The 22,473-nt window shown below is 37.1% G+C and overlaps 1 protein-coding gene across 6 annotated transcripts in view; it reads left to right on the top strand.

The window, feature by feature from the left end:
* Nucleotides 1-22,473, top strand: part of CEP112 (centrosomal protein 112) — a 556,849-nt gene that overhangs the window by 101,476 nt on the left and 432,900 nt on the right. For all 6 annotated transcript variants that reach the window (XM_030800677.1, XM_030800675.1, XM_030800674.1 and 3 more), the window contains 2 exons: nt 18,398-18,484; nt 21,500-21,599. In XM_030800677.1, coding sequence (XP_030656537.1) covers nt 18,398-18,484; nt 21,500-21,599 — 187 coding nt within the window. The remainder of the gene's footprint in view (nt 1-18,397; nt 18,485-21,499; nt 21,600-22,473) is intronic.

Here is a 22,473-nt window from a genome sequence, read left to right as displayed (position 1 = left end):
GGTTTTAGTTAAAATAATGGTATATTCTAGGAAGAGGTTGCATTTGAAACAAATACAAAACGTGATGCATGGTAGGCAGGATTTGTCTTTCTGTTTTGTTTTTTGTTTTTGTTTTTGTTTTCCAGAGACAGAGTCTCTCTCTTTTGCCCGGCTGGAGTGCAGTGGTGCGATCAGAGCTCACTGGGATCAAGCAGTCCTCCCACCTCAGCCTCCTGAGTAGCCAGGACTACAGCTGTGCCACCACGTCCAGCTAATTAAAATATTTTTTTTTGGTAGAGATTGGATCTTACTGTTTTTCCTAGGCTGGTCTTGAGCTGTTGGCCTCAAGTGATCCTCCTCCTGCCTTAACTTCTCAAAGCATTAGGATTACAGGCATGAGCCACCACACCTGAACAAAATTGTATATGTTTATTTTGTACAACATGATGTTTTGAAATATGTATACATTGTCAAATGGCTAAATTGAGCTTGATACATGAATCAACTCACGGACTTATCTTTTTTTTGTAATGAGAATACTTAAAATGTACTCTCATTGTGATTTTTGAAACACAATCCATTGTTATTAACTAAAGTCACTATGCTGTACAATAGATCTCTAGAACTTATTTCTCTCATCTAACTTAAATTTTGTATCCTTTGACCAGTATCTCCCAACTCCACTCTTTGTCGCTTGGCCTCAACCACCATTTCTCTACTTTTGTGAGTTCACCTTTTTTAGAATCCACATATAAGTGAGATCATGTGGTATTTGCCTTCCTGTGCCTGGCTTATTTCACTTAACAGCATGTTCTCTAGGTTCATCCATGTTGTACTAAATGACAAGATTTCCTTCTTTTTAAAAACTGAGTAACATTTCATTGTGTGTGTGTATGGGGGGGGATATGTATGTGTGTATATATATCACATTTTCTTCATTTATTTGTTGATGGACACTTTATTCTATATCTTGGCTATTGCTGCAGTGAACATGGGGGTGCAGGTAGCTCTTCAATATACCAATTTCATTTCCTTTGGATTTATACCTAATAGTGAGATTGCTGGATCATATAGTAGTTCTATTTTTAATTTTTCAAGGAATCTTCATACTGTTTTTCTATAATGGCTGCACTAATTTACATTACTGCCAACACTGGGCAAGGTTTCTCTTTTCTCCACATCCCCTCCAATACTGATCTTTTTTCTTTTTGTTGATAGCCGTTCTAATAGGTGTGACATGATATCTCAATATTGTTTTAATCAGCATTTCTCTGATGATTAGGAATGTTGGGCAGTTTTTCATATATCTGGTGGCTATTTGCATGTCTTCTTTTGAGAAATGTCTATTCAGATCCTTTGCCCATTTTAAAATCAGGTTATTAGTGTTCTTACCATTGAGTTGTTTCAGTTCCATATATATTTTGGATGTTAACCCCTTATTAGATATATGGCTTGCAAATATTTTTCTCATTGTGTAGGCTGTCTTTTTACTCTGTTGATTGTTTCCTTTGCAGAAGCTTTTTAGTTTGATATAATCTCATGTGTCTATTTTTTCTTTTGTTGACTATGCTTTTCGGTTCATATCCAAAACATCATTGCCCAGAGCAATGTCATGGAGCTTTTCCCCTATTTCTCTTATAGTAGTTTTAAAATGTCAGATCTTACATTTAAGTCTCTGTTTTGAATTGGAGAGAAGGGTCTAATTTCATTCTTCTGCATGTTGGATATCCAGTTTTCCAAGCATCATTTATTGAAGAAATTGTCTTTCCCCATTGTGTGTTCTTGGCATCTTTGTCAAAAATCAGTTGACCTGGCCAAGCATGGTGGCTCATGCCTGTAATCGAGCACTTTGGGAGGCTGAGGTGGGCGGATCACTTGAGGTTAGGAGTTTGAGACCAGCCTGGCCAACATGGTGAAACCCCATCCCTACTGAAAATACGAAAATTAGCCGGGTGTGGTAGGGCATGCCTGTAATCCCAGCTACTCAGGAGGCTGACACAGGAGAATCGCTTGAACCTGAGAGGCAGAGGTTGCAGTGAGCCAAGATTGCATCACCGAACTCCTGCCTGGGTGACAGAGCAAGACTCCATCTCAAAATAAATAAATAAATAAATAAATATATATAATAATAAAAATCAGTTGACACTAAATGTATGGGTTTATTTCTGGGTTCTCTATTCTGTTTCATTACGTCTGTGTGTCTGGTTTATGCCAGTTTTTACTATGCTTTTTTGATTACTATAGCTTTATAGTGTATTTTGAAGTCAGGTAGTGTGATGCCTTCACCTTTGTTCATTTTGCTCAAAATTGCCTTGGGTATTCAGGGTCTTTTTGGTTTCATATAAATTTTAGGGTTTTCTTTATATCTGTGAAAAATGCCATTGGAATTTTGATAGGGATTGCATTAAATATATAGATTTCTTTGGATAACATGGACATTTTAACCATTATTAGTTCTTTCAGTTCATGAACATGAGATATCTTTCCATTTATTTGTATCTTCTTTAATTTCTTTTATCAGTGTTTTACAGTTTTCATTATACTGGACTTTAATCTCCTTGATCAAATTTATTTCTAAGTGGTTTCTTTTTGGTACCTAGTAAGAGAGGGATTGTTTTCTTGATTTTGTATCGTTCATTGTCAGTGTATAAAATGGCTACTGATTTTTGTATGTTGATTTTGTATTCTGCAACTTTAGTGAATTCATTTATTAGTTCCAGCATTTTGGTGGAGTCTTTAAAAAAATTTTTTTTTACATATAAGATCATGTCGTCTGTAAATAGAGACCATTTCACTCGTTCCTTTCCAATTTGGATACAATTTATTTATTTATTTAGGAGACAGTCATGCTCTGTCGCTTAGGCTGGAGTACAGTGGTGCAATCTCAGCTCACTGCAGCCTACGTCTCAGGGGTTCAAGCAGTTCTCATGCTTGAGCCTCCCCAGTAGCTGGCATTACAGGCATTTGCCACTGTGCCCACTATATATATATATATATATACACAGAAACATGACTTGTGTGTTATTTATTTTAAAAATAAATAACACTTTTGGAAACTGTGAAACAAAATCCAAGAGTCTAATATACATGTAATTGGGGTTCCTATAGAAGCAAATAAGAATAGGGAAAGATTATTTAAAGAAATAATGGCCAAAAATTTCCCAAGTTTGATAAAATATAAAAATACTGACTGAGAGAACAAGATGCTGAATGAACTCTATGCAGGATAAATGCAAGAAAACAACACCTAGAAACATCACAAACTGCTGAAAAACAAAAACAAAAAGAAAAATCTTGGCTGGGCACGGTGGCTCATGCCTATAATCCCAGTACTTTGGGAGGCCAAGGCGGGCAGATCACAAGGTCAGGAGTTCGAGGCCATCCTGGCCAACATGGTGAAACCCCGTCTCTACTAAAAATACAAAAATTAGCTGGGCGTGGTGGCACGTGCCTGTAGTCCCAGCTACTCAGGAGGCTGAGGCAGGAGAATTGCTTGAATCCAGGAGGCGGAGGTTGCAATGAGCCAAGATCATGCCACTGCATTCAAGCCTGGTGACAGGGTGAGGCTCTGTCTAAAAAAAAAAAGAAAAAGAAAAAAAAAAGAAAAATCTTAAAAGCAGCCACAGGAAAACAGGCATTACATTCAGAGAAACAACAGGCTCCCCAACAGAAACAATAGAAACCAGAGGACAAAGGAATAACATCTTAGAAGTGCTAAAAGAAAAATTCAGATGACTTAACTTATCACCAGTAGAACTGCACTAAAACAAATAGTAAAAGATATTCTTAAAGATGAAAACTTAGATACTCTGAAATGAAGGAAAGTACTAGAAATAGTATGTAAGCAGAGATACATAAAAACCATTTTTATCTTCTCACAATTCCCCAAAACACAACTATTTAAAGATAATACAACAACCTTGAAAGTTAGGTTTCATAAGGTATTTAGAACATGACAATAGCACAAGTGATTGTAGGGTTAAATTAGATTATACTGTTTTAAAGTTATTAGATTTATGAGGTGGAAATTAGAAAATGGGAAAAGTCCAGTGTAAGCAGCACAACACTGACACTAAAAACTGACTTTGATATGGTAAGGATGCATAATTTTAGCCCAAAAGCAACCAATAAAGAAAACATACAAAGGGAAAGTATAGCCAAGAAGCCAATAGAAAAATTAAAATAGAATAACAAAAAAATAACTAAAAATAAGACAAGAAAGGAGCAACAGAGTAGTGAAAAATAAAAAAGGGGGTACCAGTGGAAACGGACACCAACAAGGTAGATTAAACCTAACCATATTGATCAGTAACTACATTAAATGGACTAAACACTCTAATTAAAAGAGACTGTTAAAAAATTAGCAATGGGATCTTGAATGGGAATCATTATGGTGGATGGGAGGCATGAGGACTAGATTGCAGCTCCAACTTGGACAGACAGAGCAGCGTGCAGAGGCTTGCATCGTGAATTTTAGCTCCAGAATGACTGCAAGAATGAACCAGGAATCCCGAGGGGACCCCCAGACCCTCTGAAGGAAGATGACTGCTCCTGCATGACCCGGGAGACACCCAAATACTGTGAGTTCCCAAACTGCAGAAGTGGGAAAGGGAGACCCTCCACTCCCAAACACATTTCCCTCTGGGAAAACTCAAGGTCTCGTTTCCAGAAGACGCTTCCGACCTTACCCGAGGCTGGGTCAATTTAGAGGGCTGAGCGAAATACAGGGGTAGAGGAAGTAGTAGGAAAGGCCCTGGGAGCTCGCTGGGTCCCCAAGCAGGTCATTCCTTCTTGGTACCACAGGGACCTTTCACGAGGGCAGCTAGAGGCATAGGGGGGAAATACCACAGAGAGAAGGAAGTCTCCAGCTGAACTTTATAACAATTTGAACTGGGCGAGAAGGCTCTGGGCCAGAACTCAGAGAAGGGTGCGAACCCAGTGTGCAGACTCCACAGGCGGGGTAAGAACCAAAGCCCTCTTCTTTTGCAGCTGGGAACTAGGTAGCCTGGGGCAAGTTCTCAAGCCCTGCTCACCCACTGCCTGGAAATAGACTCGGGGCTGCTAGGGGGACATGGTGGGGGTGAGATGAGCCCTGAAGACTGTGTGGGAGCTGGGGGAGAGCTGTGACTGCCAGCCTTCCCTCACTTCCCTGACAACCTGCATGACTCAGCAGAGGCAGCCATAATCCTCCTAGGTACACAACTCCATTGACCTGGGAACCTCACCCCTATCCCCCACAGCAGCCACAGTAAGAGCTGCCCAAGGAGAGTCTGAGCTCGGACATGACTAGCCCTGCCCCCACCTGCTGGCCCTTCCCTATTCACCCTGGTAGCTGAAGACAAAGGGCACATACTCTCGGGAGTTCTAGGGCCACGTCCACCACTGGTTCCTCTCCATAGTACCACAGCTGATGCTCTCTGGAAAGTGCCACCCTCTGGCAGGAGGCCAACCAGCACAAAAATAGAACTGTAAACCACTAAAGCTAAGAACCCTCACAGAGTCCATTTCACCCTCATGCCACCTCTACCAGAACAGGTGCTGGTATCCATGGCTGAGCAACTCATAGTTCACATCACAGGACTCTGTGCAGACAACCCCCAGTACCAGCCTGGAGCCAGGTAGACTCGCTGGGTGGCTAGACCCAGAAGAGAGATAACCATCACTGCAGCTCGGCTCACAGGAAGCCACATCCGTAGGAAAAGGGGGAGAATACTACATCAAGGGAATACCCCATGGGACAAAAGAATCTGAACAACAGCCTTCAGTCCTAGACTTTTCTCAGAGCCTACCCAAATGAGAAGGAATCAGAAAATCAACTCTGATAGTATGACAAAACAAGGCTCTTTAACACCCCTCAAAAAATCACACTAGCTCACCAGCAATGGATCCAAACCAAGAAGAAATCCCTGATTTACCTGAAAAAGAATTCAGGAGGTTACTTATTAAGCCAATCAGGGAAGCATCAGAGAAAGGCGAAGCCCAATGCAAGGAAATCCAAAAAATGATACAAGAAGTGAAAGGAGAAATATTTAAGGAAATAGATAGCATAAAGAAAAAACAATCAAAACTTCAGGAAACATTGGACACACTTAGAAAAATGCAAAATGCTCTGCAAAGTCTCAGCAACAGAATAGAATTGAACAAAAAGAAGAAAGAAATTCAGAACTTGAAGACAAGGTCTTCTAATCAACCCAATCCAACAAAGACAAAGAAAAAAGAATAAGAAAATATGAACAAAGGCTCCAAGAAGCCCGGGATTATGTTAAACAACCAAACCTAAGAATAATCGGTATTCTTAAGAAGAGAAATCTAAAAGTGTGGAAAACATATTTGGAGGAACAATTGAGGAAAACTTCCCTGGCCTTTCTAGAGACCTGGACATCCAAATACAAGAAGCACAAAGAACACTTGGGAAATTCATCACAAAAAGATCATCACCTAGGCACACTGTCATCAAGTTGTAGATTCTGGTCATTAGTCCATTGTCAGATGTATAGATTATGAAGATTTTCTGCCACTCTGAGGGTTGTCTGTTTACCCTGCTGACTGTTCTTTTACCGTGCAAAAGCTCTTTAGTTTGACTGAGTCCCAACTATTTATCTTTGTTTTTGGGGTTCTTGGTCATGAAATCCTTGCCTAAGCCAATGTCTAGAAGTGGTTTTTCCAATGTTATCTTCTAGAATTTTTATAGTTTCAGGTCTTACGTTAAGTCCTTAATCCATCTTCGTTTTCATGTAAGGTGAGAGATGAGGTTCCAGTTTCATTCTCCTACATGTGGCTAGCCAATTATCACAGCACCATTTGTTGAAAAGGGTGCCCTTTCCCCACTTTATGTTTTTGTTTGCTTTGTTGAAGATCAGTGGGCTGTAAGTATTTGGGTTTATTTCTGGGTCCTGTATTCTGCTCTATTCTGTGGTTTTGTATCTTTTTTTTTCTTTTCTTTTTTTTTGAGACGGAGTCTCACTCTGTTCCCATGCTGAAGTGCAGTGACACGATCTCAGCTCACTGCAACTGTGCATCCCCGGTTCAAGTGATTCTCCTGCCTCAGCCTCCCGAGTAGCTGGGACTATAGACATGTGCCACCACGCCCGGCTAATTTTTGTGTTTTTAGTAAAGACGGGGTTTCATCAGATTGTCCATGATGGTCTTTAACTCCTGACCTCATGATCCACCTGCCTCAGCCTCCCAAAGTGCTGGGATTACACGCGTGAGCCACTGCGCTTGGGCAGTGCTACATCTTTTAAGTGGAGCATTTAGGCCATTTACATGCAATGTTAGTATTGAAATGTGAGGTACTATTGCATTCATCATGCTCTTTGTTGCCTGCATACTTTGGGGTTTTTTTTGTTTTTTGTTTTTGTTTTTTAACTTGTATTTTTGTTTTACAGGTCCTGTGTGATTTATGCGTTAAAGAGATTCTGTTTTGATATGTTTCTAGGATTTGTTTCAAGATTTAGAGCTCCTTTTAGCAGTTCTTGTAGTGGTGGCTTGGTAGTGGCAAATTCTCTTAGCATTTGTTTGTCTGAAAAAGACTGTACCTGTCTTTCATATATGATGCTTAGTTACACTGGATACAAAATTCTTGGCTGATAATTGTTTTGTTTGAGAAGGCTGAAGATAGGGCCCCAATCCCTTCTAGCTTGTAGGATTTCTTTTTTTTTTTTTTTTTTATTAATTTTTTTTTATTATACTTTAGGTTTTAGGGTACATGTGCACAATGTGCAGGTTTGTTACATATGTATCCATGTGCCATGTTGATTTCCTGCACCCATTAACTCGTCATTTAGCATTAGGTATATCTCCTAATGCTGTCCCTCCCCCCTCCCCCCACCCCACAACAGTCCCTGGAATGTGATGTTCCCCTTCCTGTGTCCATGAGTTCTCATTGTTCAATTCCCACCTATGAGTGAGAACATGCGGTGTTTGGTTTTTTGTCCTTGCGATAGTTTACTGAGAATGATGTTTTCCAGTTTCACCCATGTCCCTACAAAGGACACGAACTCATCATTTTTTACGGCTGCATAGTATTCCATGGTGTATATGTGCCACATTTTCTTAATCCAGTCTATCGTTGTTGGACATTTGGGTTGGTTCCAACTCTTTGCTATTGTGAATAGTGCCGCAATAAACATACGTGTGCATGTGTCTTTATAGCAGCATGATTTATAGTCCTTTGGGTATATACCCAGTAATGGGATGGCTGGGTCAAATGGTATTTCTAGTTCTAGATCCCTGAGGAGTCGCCACACTGACTTCCACAATGGTTGAACTAGTTTACAGTCCCACCAACAGTGTAAAAGTGTTCCTATTTCTCCACATCCTCTCCAGCACCTGTTGTTTCCTGTTTTTTTAATGATGGCCATTCTAACTGGTGTGAGATGGTATCTCACTGTGGTTTTGATTTGCATTTCTCTGATGGCCAGTGATGATGAGCATTTCTTCATGTGTTTTTTGGCTGCATAAATGTCTTCTTTTGAGAAGTGTCTGTTCATGTCCTTTGCCCACCTTTTGATGGGGTTGTTTGTTTTTTTCTTGTAAATTTGTTCAAACCTGACAAAAACAAGAAATGGGGAAAGGATTCCCTATTTAATAAATGGTGCTGGGAAAACTGGCTAGCCATATGTAGAAAGCTGAAACTGGATCCCTTCCTTACACCTTATACAAAAATTAATTCAAAATGGATTAAAGACCATAAAACCATTAAAATCCTACAAGAAAACCTAGGCAATACCATTCAGGACATAGGCGTGGGCAAGGACTTCATGTCTAAAACACCAAAAGCAATGGCAACAAAAGCCAAAATTGACAAATGGGATCTAATTAAACTAAAGAGCTTCTGCACAGCAAAAGAAACTACCATCAGAGTGAACAGGCAACCTACAGAATGGGAGAAAATTTTTGCAACCTACTCATCTGACAAAGGGCTAATATCCAGAATCTACAATGAACTCAAGCTTGTAGGATTTCTGTTGAGACATATGAGGGGCCAACAAACATATGAAACATCACTAATCATCAGAGAAATGCAAATCAAAATCACAATGAGATGCAATTTCACACCAGTAAGAATGGCTATTACTAAAAGGACAAAAATAATAATAATACTTAACATACTGGCAAACCTGCTAAGAAAAAGGAATGCTGCAGGGCACAGTGGCTCATGCCTATAATCCCAACACTTTGGGAGGCTGAAGTGGCTGGATCACCTGAGGTCAGTAGTTAGAGACCAGCCTGATCAACATGGTAAAACCCCGTTTCTACTCTTGCATATGTATATCAGGATACACATATAAGGTTATTCATAGAATTATTATTTTTAAAGGCAAAAAATTAGAATAAAGTATCAAAAAGCAAGAAATATGACATTCATTAAATAGAAAACAGTGCAAACAAACCTATTACAATTATATGGCAGAACATGGATGAATGCCTCTGACATACTATTGGCAAAAGAAGCAAGACATAAAAGAATATCAAAAGTTTAGTTCTCTTTGGACACAAACAAATGAAAAAACATTCCATGCTCATGGATAGGAAGAATGAATATCATGAAAATGGCCATACTGCCCAAAGTAATTTATAGATTCAATGCTATCCCCATCAAGCCACCATTGACTTTTTTCACAGAATTAGAAAAAACTACTTTAAATTTCATATGGAACCAAAAAAGAGCCTGTATAGCCAAGGCAATCCTAAGCAAAAAGAACAAAGCTGGAGGCATCATGCTACCTGACTTCAAACTATACTACAAGGCTACATAACCAGAACAGCATGTTCCTGGTACCAAAACAGGTATATAGACCAATGGAACAGAACAGAGGCCTCAGAAATAACGCCACACATCTACAACCATCTGATCTTTGACAAACCCGAAAAAAACAAACAATGGGGAAGGGATTCCCTATTTAATAAATGGTGTTGGGAAAACTGGCTAGCCATATGTAGAAAAATGAAACTGGACCCCTTCCTTATACCTCATACAAAAATTAACTCAATATGGATTAAAGACTTAAACATAAGACCTAAAACCATAAAAACCCTAGAAGAAAACCCAGGCAATACCATTCAGGACATAGACATGGGCAAAGACTTCATGACTAAAACACCAAAAGCAATGGAAACAAAAGCCAAAATTGACAAATGGGATCTAATTAAACTAAAGAGCTTCTGCCCAGCAAAAGAAACAGTCGTCCGAGTGAACAGGCAACCTACAGAATGTCAGAAAATTTTTGCAATCTATCCATCTGACAAAGGGCTAATATCCAGAATCTACAAGGAACAATTTTACAAATTTACAAGAAAAAAAAACAACCCCATCAAAAAGTGGGCGAAGGATATAAACAGACTCTTCTCAAAAGAAGACGTTTATACGGCCAACAAACATACAAAGAAAAGCTCATCATCACTGGTCATTAGAGAAATGCAAATCAAAACCACAAAGAGATATCACCTGACACCAGTTAGAAGGGCAATCATTAAAAAGTCAGGAAACAACAGATGCTGGGAGGATGTGGAGAAACAGGAATGCTTTTACACTGTTGGTGGGAATGTAAATTAGTTCAACCATTATGGAAGACAGTGTGGAGATTCCTCAAGGATCTAGAACCAGAAATACCATTTGACCCAGCATTCCCATTACTGGGTATATACCCAAAGGATTTCATTCTACTATAGAGACACATGAACACATATGTTTATTGCAGCACTGTTCAGAATAGCAAAGAGTTGGAACCAACCCAAATGCCCATCAATGATAGACTGAATAAAGAAATGTGGCACATATACACCATGGAATACTATGTAGCCATAAAAAATGATAAGTTCGTGTCCTTTGCAGGGACATGGATGAAGCTAGAAACCATCATTCTCAGCAAAGTAACACAAGAACAGAAAACCAAACACTGCCTGTTCTTACTCATAAGTGGAGTTGAACAATGAGAACACATGGACACAGGGAGAGGAACATCACACACCGGCGACTGTGAGGGGGTAGGGGGCTAGGGGAGGGATAGCATTAGGAGAAATACCTCATGTAGATGACAGGTTGATGGGTGCAGCAAATCACCATGGCAAGTGTATACCTATGTAACAAACCTGCACGTTCTGCACATGTATCCCAGAACTTAAAGTATAATAAAAGAAAAAAAATTAAAGAAAAAATAAAAATAAATAAAAAGTTTAGTTTTCTTCATATAAAGTTCAAAATCTGGTAAAATAAAAATATTTCAATTTTCAAAGATGCAGGTATTAATGCTAAAATCAATATTAAAACAAATAGGTGAAAATTATCATCAGAAAAATCAGACGTGGTTACTTCTAGGAAAGAAGGAAGAGAATATGATTACAAGTGGTCAGACAGCAGGCTTCTTAGGATATTGGCAATTATCTAATTCTTGCCTGGGTGGCATTTACAATGGCATTCCTTTGTACAATTATTTATCAAATTATATGACATTATGCATATCTGAATGCTATGTTTCATAAGAAATCTATACTTGTTCTCTCATTATGTCAATAACTGTGGCTTTCTTTATCCTGGAGTTATTTAAATTATATATTTGACTAGCAGACTCACAGACAAAAAAAAAAAAAAAAAAAAAAAGGCCTAATTCCAAGCGCAGTGGCTCACGCCTGTAATCACAGCACTCTGGGAGGCTGAAGCAGGCGGATCACAAGGTCAGGAGTTCAAGACCAGCCTGGCCAACATGGTGAAACCCTGTCTCTACTAAAAATACAAAAATTAGCCGGGCATGGTGGCCCGCATCTGTAGTCCCAGCTACTTGGGAGGCTGAGGCAGGAGAATCACTTGAACCCAGCAGATGGAGGTTGTGGTGAGCCGAGATTGCGCCACTGCATTCCAGCCTTGGTGACAGAGCAAGACTCCATCTCGGGGGAAAAAAAAACCAAAAAAAAAAAAAAAGGCCTACTTGGCATTACATGTAATAAAGAAGCAACATCTCTTTTTAGGCAATAGATGGAAACATTCAATATGGGTGAAAAGAAAGGTCAAAGGAAATTTTTTTTTTCTTTTTTTTTTTTTTTTTTGAGACGGAGTCTCGCTCTGTCACCCAGGCTGGAGTGCAGTGGCGCGATCTCGGCTCACTGCAAGCTCCGCCTCCCGGGTTCACGCCATTCTCCTGCCTCAGCCTCTCCGAGTAGCTGGGACTACAGGCGCCCGCCACCACGCCCGGCTAATTTTTTTGTATTTTTAGTAGAGACGAGGTTTCACCGTGGTCTCGATCTCCTGACCTCGTGATCCGCCCGCCTCGGCCTCCCAAAGTGCTGGGATTATAAGCGTGAGGGAAATTTTCTGTTTCACAAAAAGAGTAATTTTTTACTCCGGTTTCTCTTCAGATTGTATAAATCTTTCGCCTTTTACCAAAGGAGCAGTTTCTACCATCTGTTCTCTGAAAATTGACCTCTTCTTGTTGTGTTGTCTCTTCTTTCATTTTCAGTGAGAGCATTTTTCCAAATGTCATAATGTCAAGAAGCCTTTTTTCAGATTACTAAAAAAAGAAAGAAAGAAAGACAGACCCATTGCTTGATGATGCTCACTGTCACACAATTCTGTGATGTGGATATCAGAGAAAATGTGTTAGCAATTACAAAGGCAAGCAAGTCCAAGTATGTTTGTGAGTGATGGGCTAAAGTTAAAATAAAGGATCACTGTCACTGAACATATGTTTTCCCATAACATATGAGAAATATGCCCAAAATAAATTGAAAAATTTTAAGAACATCTTAAAATATTTAATATGTGGGTCAGGTGCGGTGGCTCATGCCTGTAATCCTAGCACTTTGGGAGGCAGAGGCAGTGGATTCACCTTAGGTCAGGAGTTCAAGACCAGCCTGGTCAACATGGCAAAACCCTGTCTCTACTAAAAATACAAAAATTAGCCAGACGTGATGGCGTGTGCCTGTAATCCCAGCTACTTCGGAGGCTGAGGAACCAGAATCACTTGAACCCGGGAGACAGAGGTTGCAGTAAGCTGAGACCACACCATTGTACTCCAGCCTGGGTGACAGAGCGAGACTCTGTCTCAAAAAAAAAAAAAAATTTTTATATGTGTATCTGTAGCCACCAAAACAAACCAGTATAATTCTTTAACTCCAATAAAAGTAGATATTAATAGTAATATTAAATAATATTAGTAAATTAGATTAAATAATTGCCTTAATTCAATTAGTAATTTTACATATGTTACTCATGTTAACATCAAAGGTATCTTCCGAACAATTATGGATTTAAAATGGAAGTTGTATTTTATTAAATAGCTCCATTTCTAAAGGCTAGTTAAATATTTTAAGACTCGCTAAAACTTCAACAAAATTAAATACTTCAATAAATCCTTCATGACTGATATGGTTTGGCTGTGTCCTCACCCAAATATCATCTTGAATTGTAGCTACCATCATTCCCATGTGTTGTGGGAGGGACCCAGTGAGAGGTAATTGAATCATGGGGAAGGATTTTCCTCATGATGTTCTCATGATAGTGAATAAGTCTCATGAGATCTGATGCTTTTATAAAGGGCAGTTTCCCTGCACTTGCTCTCTTGCCTGTCGCCATGTAAGATGTGCTTTTGCTCCCCTTTTGCCTTCCACCATGATTGTGAGGCCTCCCAGCCATACAGAACTGTGAGTCCATTAAACTACTTTTTCGTTATAAATTACCCAGTCTTGGATATGTCTTTATTAGCAGCATGAGAACGGACTAATACAATGACACAGATGAACTCTATAATCTGTAAAAAATTGGTATCAATTAATTATCTCCAGACTTACTGGACCCTTCAATATAAGTATTTCAAACTCCCAAATTTTTATTTTATACCATTAAAAACTGACTAATGAGGTCAGGTGTGGTGGCTCATGCCTGTAATCCTAGCACTTTGGGAGGCCAAGGTGGGCAGATTGCCTGAGCTCAGGAGTTCGAAACCAGCCTGGGCAACATGGTGAAACTCCGTCACTACTAAAAATACAAAAAAATTAGCTGGGCGTGGCAATGAGTGCCTGTAGTCCCAGCTACTTGGGAGGCTGAGGCAGGAAAATTGCTTGAACCTGGGAGGCAGAGGTTTTATTTTTCTGTTTAAATTAGGGTGATTCTATTATCTTAAAAATCAATTCTTCAATCGTTTTTTCTCTCAGATAATTTCTGTTGTTCTGTTATCAAATTTACACACTCCTTTATCTGCTCTCTCTAATCCGTTAAGCTCATCTAGTGAATTTTTGTTCCTTTGAATTATTGCACTTTTCAATTCTGGAATTTTCATTTGTTTCCTTTTTATAATTTCCATTTATCTGCTGAGATCCCCTATCCGTTCTTTCATTAAAATAATATTTTTCTTTAATTTTTGAATATGTTTTCCTTTAGTTCTTTGAAGGTATTTTTATGAACTTCTTTAAAGTGTGGTGTGCTGAAGTAGAGTCATCTTGGGCCTTATTAACTTCTTTTATTTATTTATATTGATTTTGCCTAAGGATAAAATTTTCTTTTCTTTTTTATTTTTTTGGTGCATCTTTATTACTTTCTAGATAAAGGACCTTGTGGTTGATACCTTGTAGGGACTCTGGATTCTGTTGTTTTTCTCCATAGAATATTTTTTTTGTTGTTGTTCTTATAGGCTGTTCAATTACTAGTTAATCACCTTTAAGTTGTGTAGACTTGGTTTTTACATTCTGTTAAGGCAAATACATAGAAAGCCAAAGATATTATCCAACACCATGGGACCTGTCTTACAAACTATCTTTCTTTCAGTCCTTGTAGGTAGGTTTAGAATAGTCCTAAGGTGTGGCCTTTATGTTGTTTCAGCTGAATTCCCAGGTATTTGCAAGTTGTTAGGAAGCTGTCTCCACCTGGCTGGGCAGGTCTTTGGTGCCTCCCAGCACTTTAACCTGTAGCAGCTGTTACATTTTCTACTTTGTAGCAGTAATATTTTGTTATTCACCCAGGGTGCCCACATCCCAGCCATCAGCCTGTGGTTGAGGAGTGACAGGGAAATCTTTTGGGAAGCTTATACCTCTTTAGTGCCCCGCATTTAAGATTCTTTAACTGCCCAGAACTCTGACCTCTGCCTTCTCAGCTCAGTAGGCCTGTGGTGCTCTACATGGACTCCAGTTGTTGTACCCAGGCGGAAAGTTGGGACTATCGTGGTCTTCAATTCATGAGGATCACAGTACTGCTTGCCTGTTGTCCAATACTTGAGAATGGTTATCTCATATATTTTATCCCATTGTATGGTTAACAGTGGAAGGTTAGTGTGGTACTCTACTTCATTATAGCTTGAAGTAGATCTGCAAGCCTAATTTTTCCATCTTAAATTTGAAATTGATAATGTATATTCTGATGTCAGAAAAAGAAAAGTGTTTTTTGAAGTTAGGCTTCCTTGGAGGTCAAACTAATTAGAAATGTTTTTCAATTTCAGTCTATATAGATGAACACATAGGTACATATCTATATTTACATCTACATCTATATCTAAATCTGTATCCTTATACTGTCTTTATATACCATAGTAGCAAGATTGTTTCTCTATTTTAATCCTGGTGTTTCATCAGGAATCATGCCCTAGTTGTACATAATACATCCAGGATTCCTACTCTAGAGTACAGAGTGGAAATATAGAGCTATTCTGTAGCATCAAGGTAAGAGTTTCCAGAGATGAGATACTCTTAACTTTTTAAAAGGATGGCAGTGGAGAGACTTTCTTTGTAATATTACCCTTAGAGAAACTTGGTGCTCACTGTATTAACCAAGTTACTGAGCTGTACATTGGAGATATTGGGACAAACTAGCCTCCTTCTAATGTGATGCAATGAAAAAGGACACAGTATCACTTTAGTGTCATTCTTGCCAAAATCTCATAAACCTAGTCATGAGGAAACATCAGACAAATCCTAATGGAGAGACCTTTAATAACGGTCTGTACTCTTAAAACAAGGTCACTAAACACAAAGAAAGGCTGTTCCAGATTAAAGGAGAAATAAATAGTTGATGTGACAACTAAAAGCAATGCGTGATTCTGGGTTGGATCCTGGATTATGAAAAATAATAGCTATAAATGCTATTACTGTGATAATTTGTAAACTTGAGTATAAACTGTGCAGTAGATAATATCATTGTGTTAATATTACATTTCCTCAATTTTATAACACCACTTTGGTTATCAAAGACAGTGTTCTTGTTTTAAGGAAATATATATTGAAGTTTTTAGGGATAAAGAGACATGATGCTTCTAATTTACAAATAGTTGAGGAAGTAATATGTGTGTATATATATGTAGAGGTAGATATAGACATAAAATGACAAAGCATATAGGGCAAAATATAAAAAATTGGTAAATCTGGGTAAAGGGTATATGGGAGTTCCTTGTGCTGTTATTGCAACTTTTCTGTAAGTTTAATATTATGCCAAGGCAAAAAGTTATAACCAGAAGAATAGAATTTAGATAAATATCTTTGGTTGTAAGAACAGAGATCCATCAAGCTATGTAAAATAAAAAGAGACACAAAAATCCTTTTGAGTTCAACTAACCCTAGTGTCATTGAGATCGTTGGAGTGTCATTGAGATCGTTGCTTCCCTCGTATTTCAGATGCTATGTGATTTCTAATCTTTATTTGTGTATTTGCTCTACTTTTTTCTATATACTGGATTCGCCTGCTTTCTCTTGGTTGCTGCACTTTAGAACTTGGATTTGCTCCCCAAAATAGCTAACTTGGTGTGTTCAGATTCTTGAGAGAGAATCTGAATGATTGTTTGCTATCTAATGGATTGCTTAAGCATATCTCAGGTATTTATTCCTAACTTGGTCAATACATAATAAGGTGGGGCTGGTGAGAGGTGTTGTGTTGGGGTTATGGTAGCACACTCGATGGTATTTAGGGCTTACCGTCAGAAGCTGAGGGTATGATAAGTTCTCTGGAAGGTGTTATGGAAAGATCTGGCAATGAATCATGTCTCTTAGACCTGGCCAGCTTTGTCATACTGTTTTTTGGCTTTAGTTCCTTTTTAATAGACCCCAAAAATGCTTCTATGAAGGATCTTTACATGGAATTAGATTGTCTAGCCTCCTTTCTGCAAAAACGATGAAGAAATATTGTGTGAGTTAGAGGCAAGGGAATTGAATTTTTTTTTTTTTTGCATAGTAAATGGTTAACTGTCTCTTTCTCCACCATTCATAACATTTAAGTCATGAATTTGTATTGTGTTAACTTTTGTTTGTGAAATATAAAATCTCAGTTTGATATGTTAATATGATATGTATGTTTATCTTGCTAAATTTATATTATTTTGTATTTGAAACAGTAATTGTAAATATAAAGTGTATTTCAAAAATTTTCAAGAAAATATTTTGAAGGTACATTAATAATATTAAAATTTTTTTCCTAAATGTGGTTGATTGATATTTTTGCATACTTACTTTGTGCCACACATTGTCCTGGGTATGGTCAGTTAAATTATTTTATTGAATATAATTTTCACAATCCACTGAGGTAAGAATACTTTTCCTTAATTAGCAGGAGAGGAACTAGAGTGTCAAAGGGTCACTTGCTTAAAGTTGCAACAATGCATATATGGTGGAATTAGAGTTGGAAAAGAGTTCTGCCAGACTCCAATGTATAATACTTACTCTCTTAAATTGTGAGGAATCATGTGGCCAAATACTTTCACATTTGAGATAATCAATTTTATGTTGCTCTTCTTGAAACCTGTCACTACTGCTGTTTTAATTCTGGGATACACTTCTTATATTAACAAGATTGGTTACATTTTTGGCTTTGCTCAGAGCACCGTTGCATGTGGTGTTGGTTTGGAGAGGATAGAAGTTAAGGAATGCTTGGAAGGAGATAAAGTCACTCCCTTGAGGGAGCAGGGGTCTATGATTCTGGGAGAGAGAACTGGAAAACTGTCGAAAGATACGCACTTATCAGTAATTTGCCATTTTTATGGATATTCGTTCTCAAGTCGTATTTACATATGTAGGTTAATTAGAGTATTTTAAAATGAGCAAGTAGATCAAAGAAAAAAAATAAAAGGTTGGAAGAGACTTACTGAAATGAAAAATAATGAAGAGTAAAATACTGTGTGGATTTAAATGTAAAAGCAAAATATCACTTTAAAATGCCTTTTTCTTTTGTGCGGGAGAGAATGGGGAGAGTAGTGAATCTGTACTTAGTATTGTCAGTTTTGCCTACCAGGTGAAATTTATTTGAAAGGCTTTTAATTAGTTTGAAATTAATTAGAGGACTGAAATAAACATATTGGTATATGTAATGTGATTGCTAGAATCTGTGACTACAAGGTAGAGGTGGAAAATGATAACTGTCTTTTTTATAGGGAATTATTTTAGTTTAATTGTGTATTTTTTGCCAAAGGGAAAGTAAATTAATAACACCTTTGAAATATTTTTCTTGAAGTTGGACATGAAAACAAAAATGATGGAAGCTAAATTTCATGAAGAAAAGCTTAAACTGCAACAGAAACATGATGCTGATGTTCAGAAGGTAGGATATATATCTCTTGTTTTAATTATATTGAATACTAAAAATATTCTAGGTCTTATGATGATCCATCCAGTTATTCATCCATCCATCCATCCATCCATCCATCCACTTATTTATTTACTTTATGACATTCTGTTATAAGTGGAATATGCTAAACTAATATCCCAGCAAAAGTTGATTTTTTAACTTTATTAGCTAAACATATGTGTTTATTTAAAACCTTATATTTACATTACCTTTTAGTTCTTCTTTAATTGTTACATTTAGGCTGACCTTCTTATAGTCTTTTATCTGCATTCTGTCATTACCTTTCATGAAAGTTGAAATAAGACATCAATGGCAAATACTAGAATTTGTTTTATTCTAATATTCTTTTGGTTTTCTGGTAATTAAATTTCGTTTTTAATTTAAAAAGGAACTCTTGGACTTGTATGCATTTTAATGCTAGCACTGACAATAAAGGCTTGTTTTTCAAGTAGCTCATTGGGATTGATGCTTTCTAATCTTTCAGCCTGTATTTTCAAATAAAACTTACTTTTTTTTCTTAGCTGGCACAGCAAAAATCATTAATTATGGTTATCCTACATGGGATTTGGGTTGTGACTATATTTTAGTAATGATTAAAACATTTGGTGATAATAATGTATGTATGTGTTTTTTTGAAATACATGGAGGTTGATCCAAATGGAAACTTTGCATTTACTGTTTCAAAACTAAGCCTATGATTCTGCTTCCCAAAACTGAGTACTAGAGACAGAGGCAGGTAGTTGCAGTAATTACAGCATCAGGATTATGTATCCAAGCTTTCTTAAAAGCTTAATATACATATATAAATATTTAGTAAAGTACGTATTTGGCTCGTCCTTCAAAGCAATAAGGAGGAAACCACTGATTGGATATTAGAGAAAAAAAAACTGAACTCTCTTTTTCCAATTTCCTCTCACCCATTCAGATATTACAGGCAAATTTTTTTTGCTCTTACTAGAGTTTTACTTTAGTTTAAATTGTTTAGATAATAGTTCTCCCTATACGTATGTTAGAGAGTCAATAATATAATTTCAATATAACATGTACAATTGAAATAGAGTCTATTGATGTATAAGATAAATGAATATAAAAATTTATTTGGAAAAATTATGGTGATGGAATTTGAAATAGGTTTCTTGGTATGTCTGTTACAAAGATTTATTCAAACTAAAATATTTAATAATTCTTTCCAGAAATTTCTCTTTAAAATAAATCCTGAAATTTATTTGCAGAAGACAGTGCAACTAGTTTGAAGTGCCATGTAAAATACAAATAAAATTCTTAACTTTATGCTAGATTTGAAAAGTATATTCATCAGTTTATTGCTTGTCTGGCATTTTCTAAGCATCAGGAATTGGCGAGGTGTAAAATTTAGAGTGTTTTACCTATTAGTATACATTCTTTTTCTTTTTTGCTTCTTTATGGCTATTATTATCCAGAGATGGGATCTTGCTGTGTTTCCCAAGCTGGAGGAAGACAGTGGCTATTCACAGGCATGATCATGGCTCACTTCAGCCTTGAATTCTTGGGCTCAAGTGATTTGTAAGCCTCCTGAGTAGCTGACTATAGGCATGTGCTACTGTGCCCCGTTCTTTTTTGTTGTTCTTGTTAAGCTGACTTTTGGGTGTATGAGAAATATACCCCAACCATAAGAAAAGTAGATATTCCTTTTTCCCCTTGATTAGCATTTTCTCTTACTTGCTATCTTTTTTACATTTTGGTTATTTCTGTAGTTTTTGTGAGTATAGATGTATTTTGAAGTATAAAATTACAAATTTTATTAAATGATTACGTTTAAAACTTCTGACACAATATAAATTAACAATAGATTTTAATGCAATTTTTGACATATTTTGAGCTGGTTTTTCTGATTCACAGTAGCAGAGCTAGATATAAAGGAGGCCGATTACATGTCATCTCCTCATGTATCTGGGAATTCTTTTACTGTGCACTAGGAGGATAGAAGGGTGCTTCTGGGTGGATCCAGGAACATGCCCAGTTGAAGAATGTTCTATCCCAGTGCAATGTGATGAATTATACTCTCCCAACCTGGCAAGTTTCTGAGGGCTTCTCTCTGCCACTTTATGACAGCTTAATTTCTCAATTACATTTTAGGGAATCACCTAAATTATTATTTATACTGTCCTTAAAAATTATTATATGAAAATGTCAAACAAATAACATATTTCTTTCAGATAATCAATTATTCTTGTATATTTAATAATTTTCTTAATGCACTATAATATAATTTTTACAGTTTGGGGGAAAACCATTTATGAGATTAGCTGAGATAGACTTACAAAAATATTACGCTCATTGAAAAGTTATGTGATTGGTTCTTTACGAGTTTCTATTAATGTATACCTGCTGATTCACCATTCACTTATTATCTGCTGGAATTTGCTAGCAGATAAACAACAGTAGATATCATAGGTATAAGAAAAATATGTGAAGAGAAACATTAGACACATACAGTTTCACCTATTTTTATGCTATCTGAGAAAAAGAATCCCTAACTCCCTTTCAGGACAAAACACTTCTACCTAATTTACAAAACACTGACATTTGAGAATCAATTTAAAAAGTCACTTAAATCACTACAATGCCAATTTGCAGCAATATTCACTAGTCAAAAGGAGGAAAATCTCACAATTTCAGGCAACTTGGAAGCTTCCAAGTGTGGCAGATCATATAGATTCTACCTCCTAGCTGCAGCAAGAGTAAAATGTGAACTTCTGACTAGGCTAGAATTATTAACATGGACATGCACAAAAACACACGCATCTTACTGAAACAGCAGACAGTAAAGCCATGGATAAGAGGTACTACTTTATGTGTGTGTGTGTGTATATAATTTCACAGTGTAGTCATATTTGCTACAATCACTTTTTCTGTTTATGTTTTAGAATTAAATATATCAGCGTTCAAAAAAAGTGTCCTATATGTAAAGTAATACAATATACTGAAACGTTGTAAATTTATTTGCAGATTTTAGAAAGAAAGAATAATGAAATAGAGGAACTGAAAACTTTATACAGGAGTAAACAACATGAAACTGAAGAGACTATTAGAAAGCTTGAAAAGAAAGGTGATGTTGTGTTGTTACATACATCTTTTAATAACATTCCGTTTTATTTTAGTGATGTGGAGAATAAAATTTGATTTCTGACCTTTTATAGTATGAGATAGGAATATTTATGTGGGCTTTCATCAATGGATAAATTTCTATAGGCTTCCATATGAAGGGGCAAAAACTGTGTTTGTGTGTGTGTGTGTCTGTGTGTGTGTTTGTGCAGTGACAGTGATGGGGTAGTAGTAGTGGTTGGTTTAGATACGGAGTTGGAAGAGTATGTTGCTTTCACTCCCTCTTCTTAACTCTAGCCTCATTGGGATACAGCTGCCATAGAGTATTGAGGGCAGTCATAGAATTAGGACTTACTGGCTTTCATGAGGAAGTCAAAGGAAATTATTCTTCTTTATCTAGTAAAATTCATTACATTAAGTATCTACTTTTATGTCTGATAGTATATGCTGGTATTGTGATTGGCAGAAAAAAATTAAAAAGTATTTCCTATTTGCACTTTTATTAAGAAGGAAAAGAAAGCATGTAATCAAGTATTAAGTTGACTATGGACAGATGGAAAGTCCGGCATGAGGAGGTAACCGCTTGAGCTAACTCTGACCCTAATTGACTATGATTATGGGTTGAAACATCTACAATCAATAAGTGGTCATGAGAGAGAGTATTGAAAATATTGTTTCGGGAAAGGAACTTTTGTAAAATTTTGTGAAGTTTTAAAGTCTTGGTTAGTTGGAGAGAAGAGCTGCAGGTACTGGGATGGAAATGCTGAAATAGGTAAGTTTTAGGAAGGGTACTTCTCAACTACTTAGCTAGAGTGGATACCCCATGCATTAAGAGATAGATTTTAGGCCGGGCGTGGTGGTTCACGCCTGTGATCCCA

The sequence above is a fragment of the Nomascus leucogenys genome, chromosome 19 (genome assembly GCF_006542625.1).
Source record: "Nomascus leucogenys isolate Asia chromosome 19, Asia_NLE_v1, whole genome shotgun sequence".
Taxonomy (NCBI): Eukaryota; Metazoa; Chordata; class Mammalia; order Primates; family Hylobatidae; genus Nomascus; species Nomascus leucogenys.
Note: the sequence above shows the minus strand (reverse complement) of the source record. Positions and strands in the feature narration are given on the sequence as shown.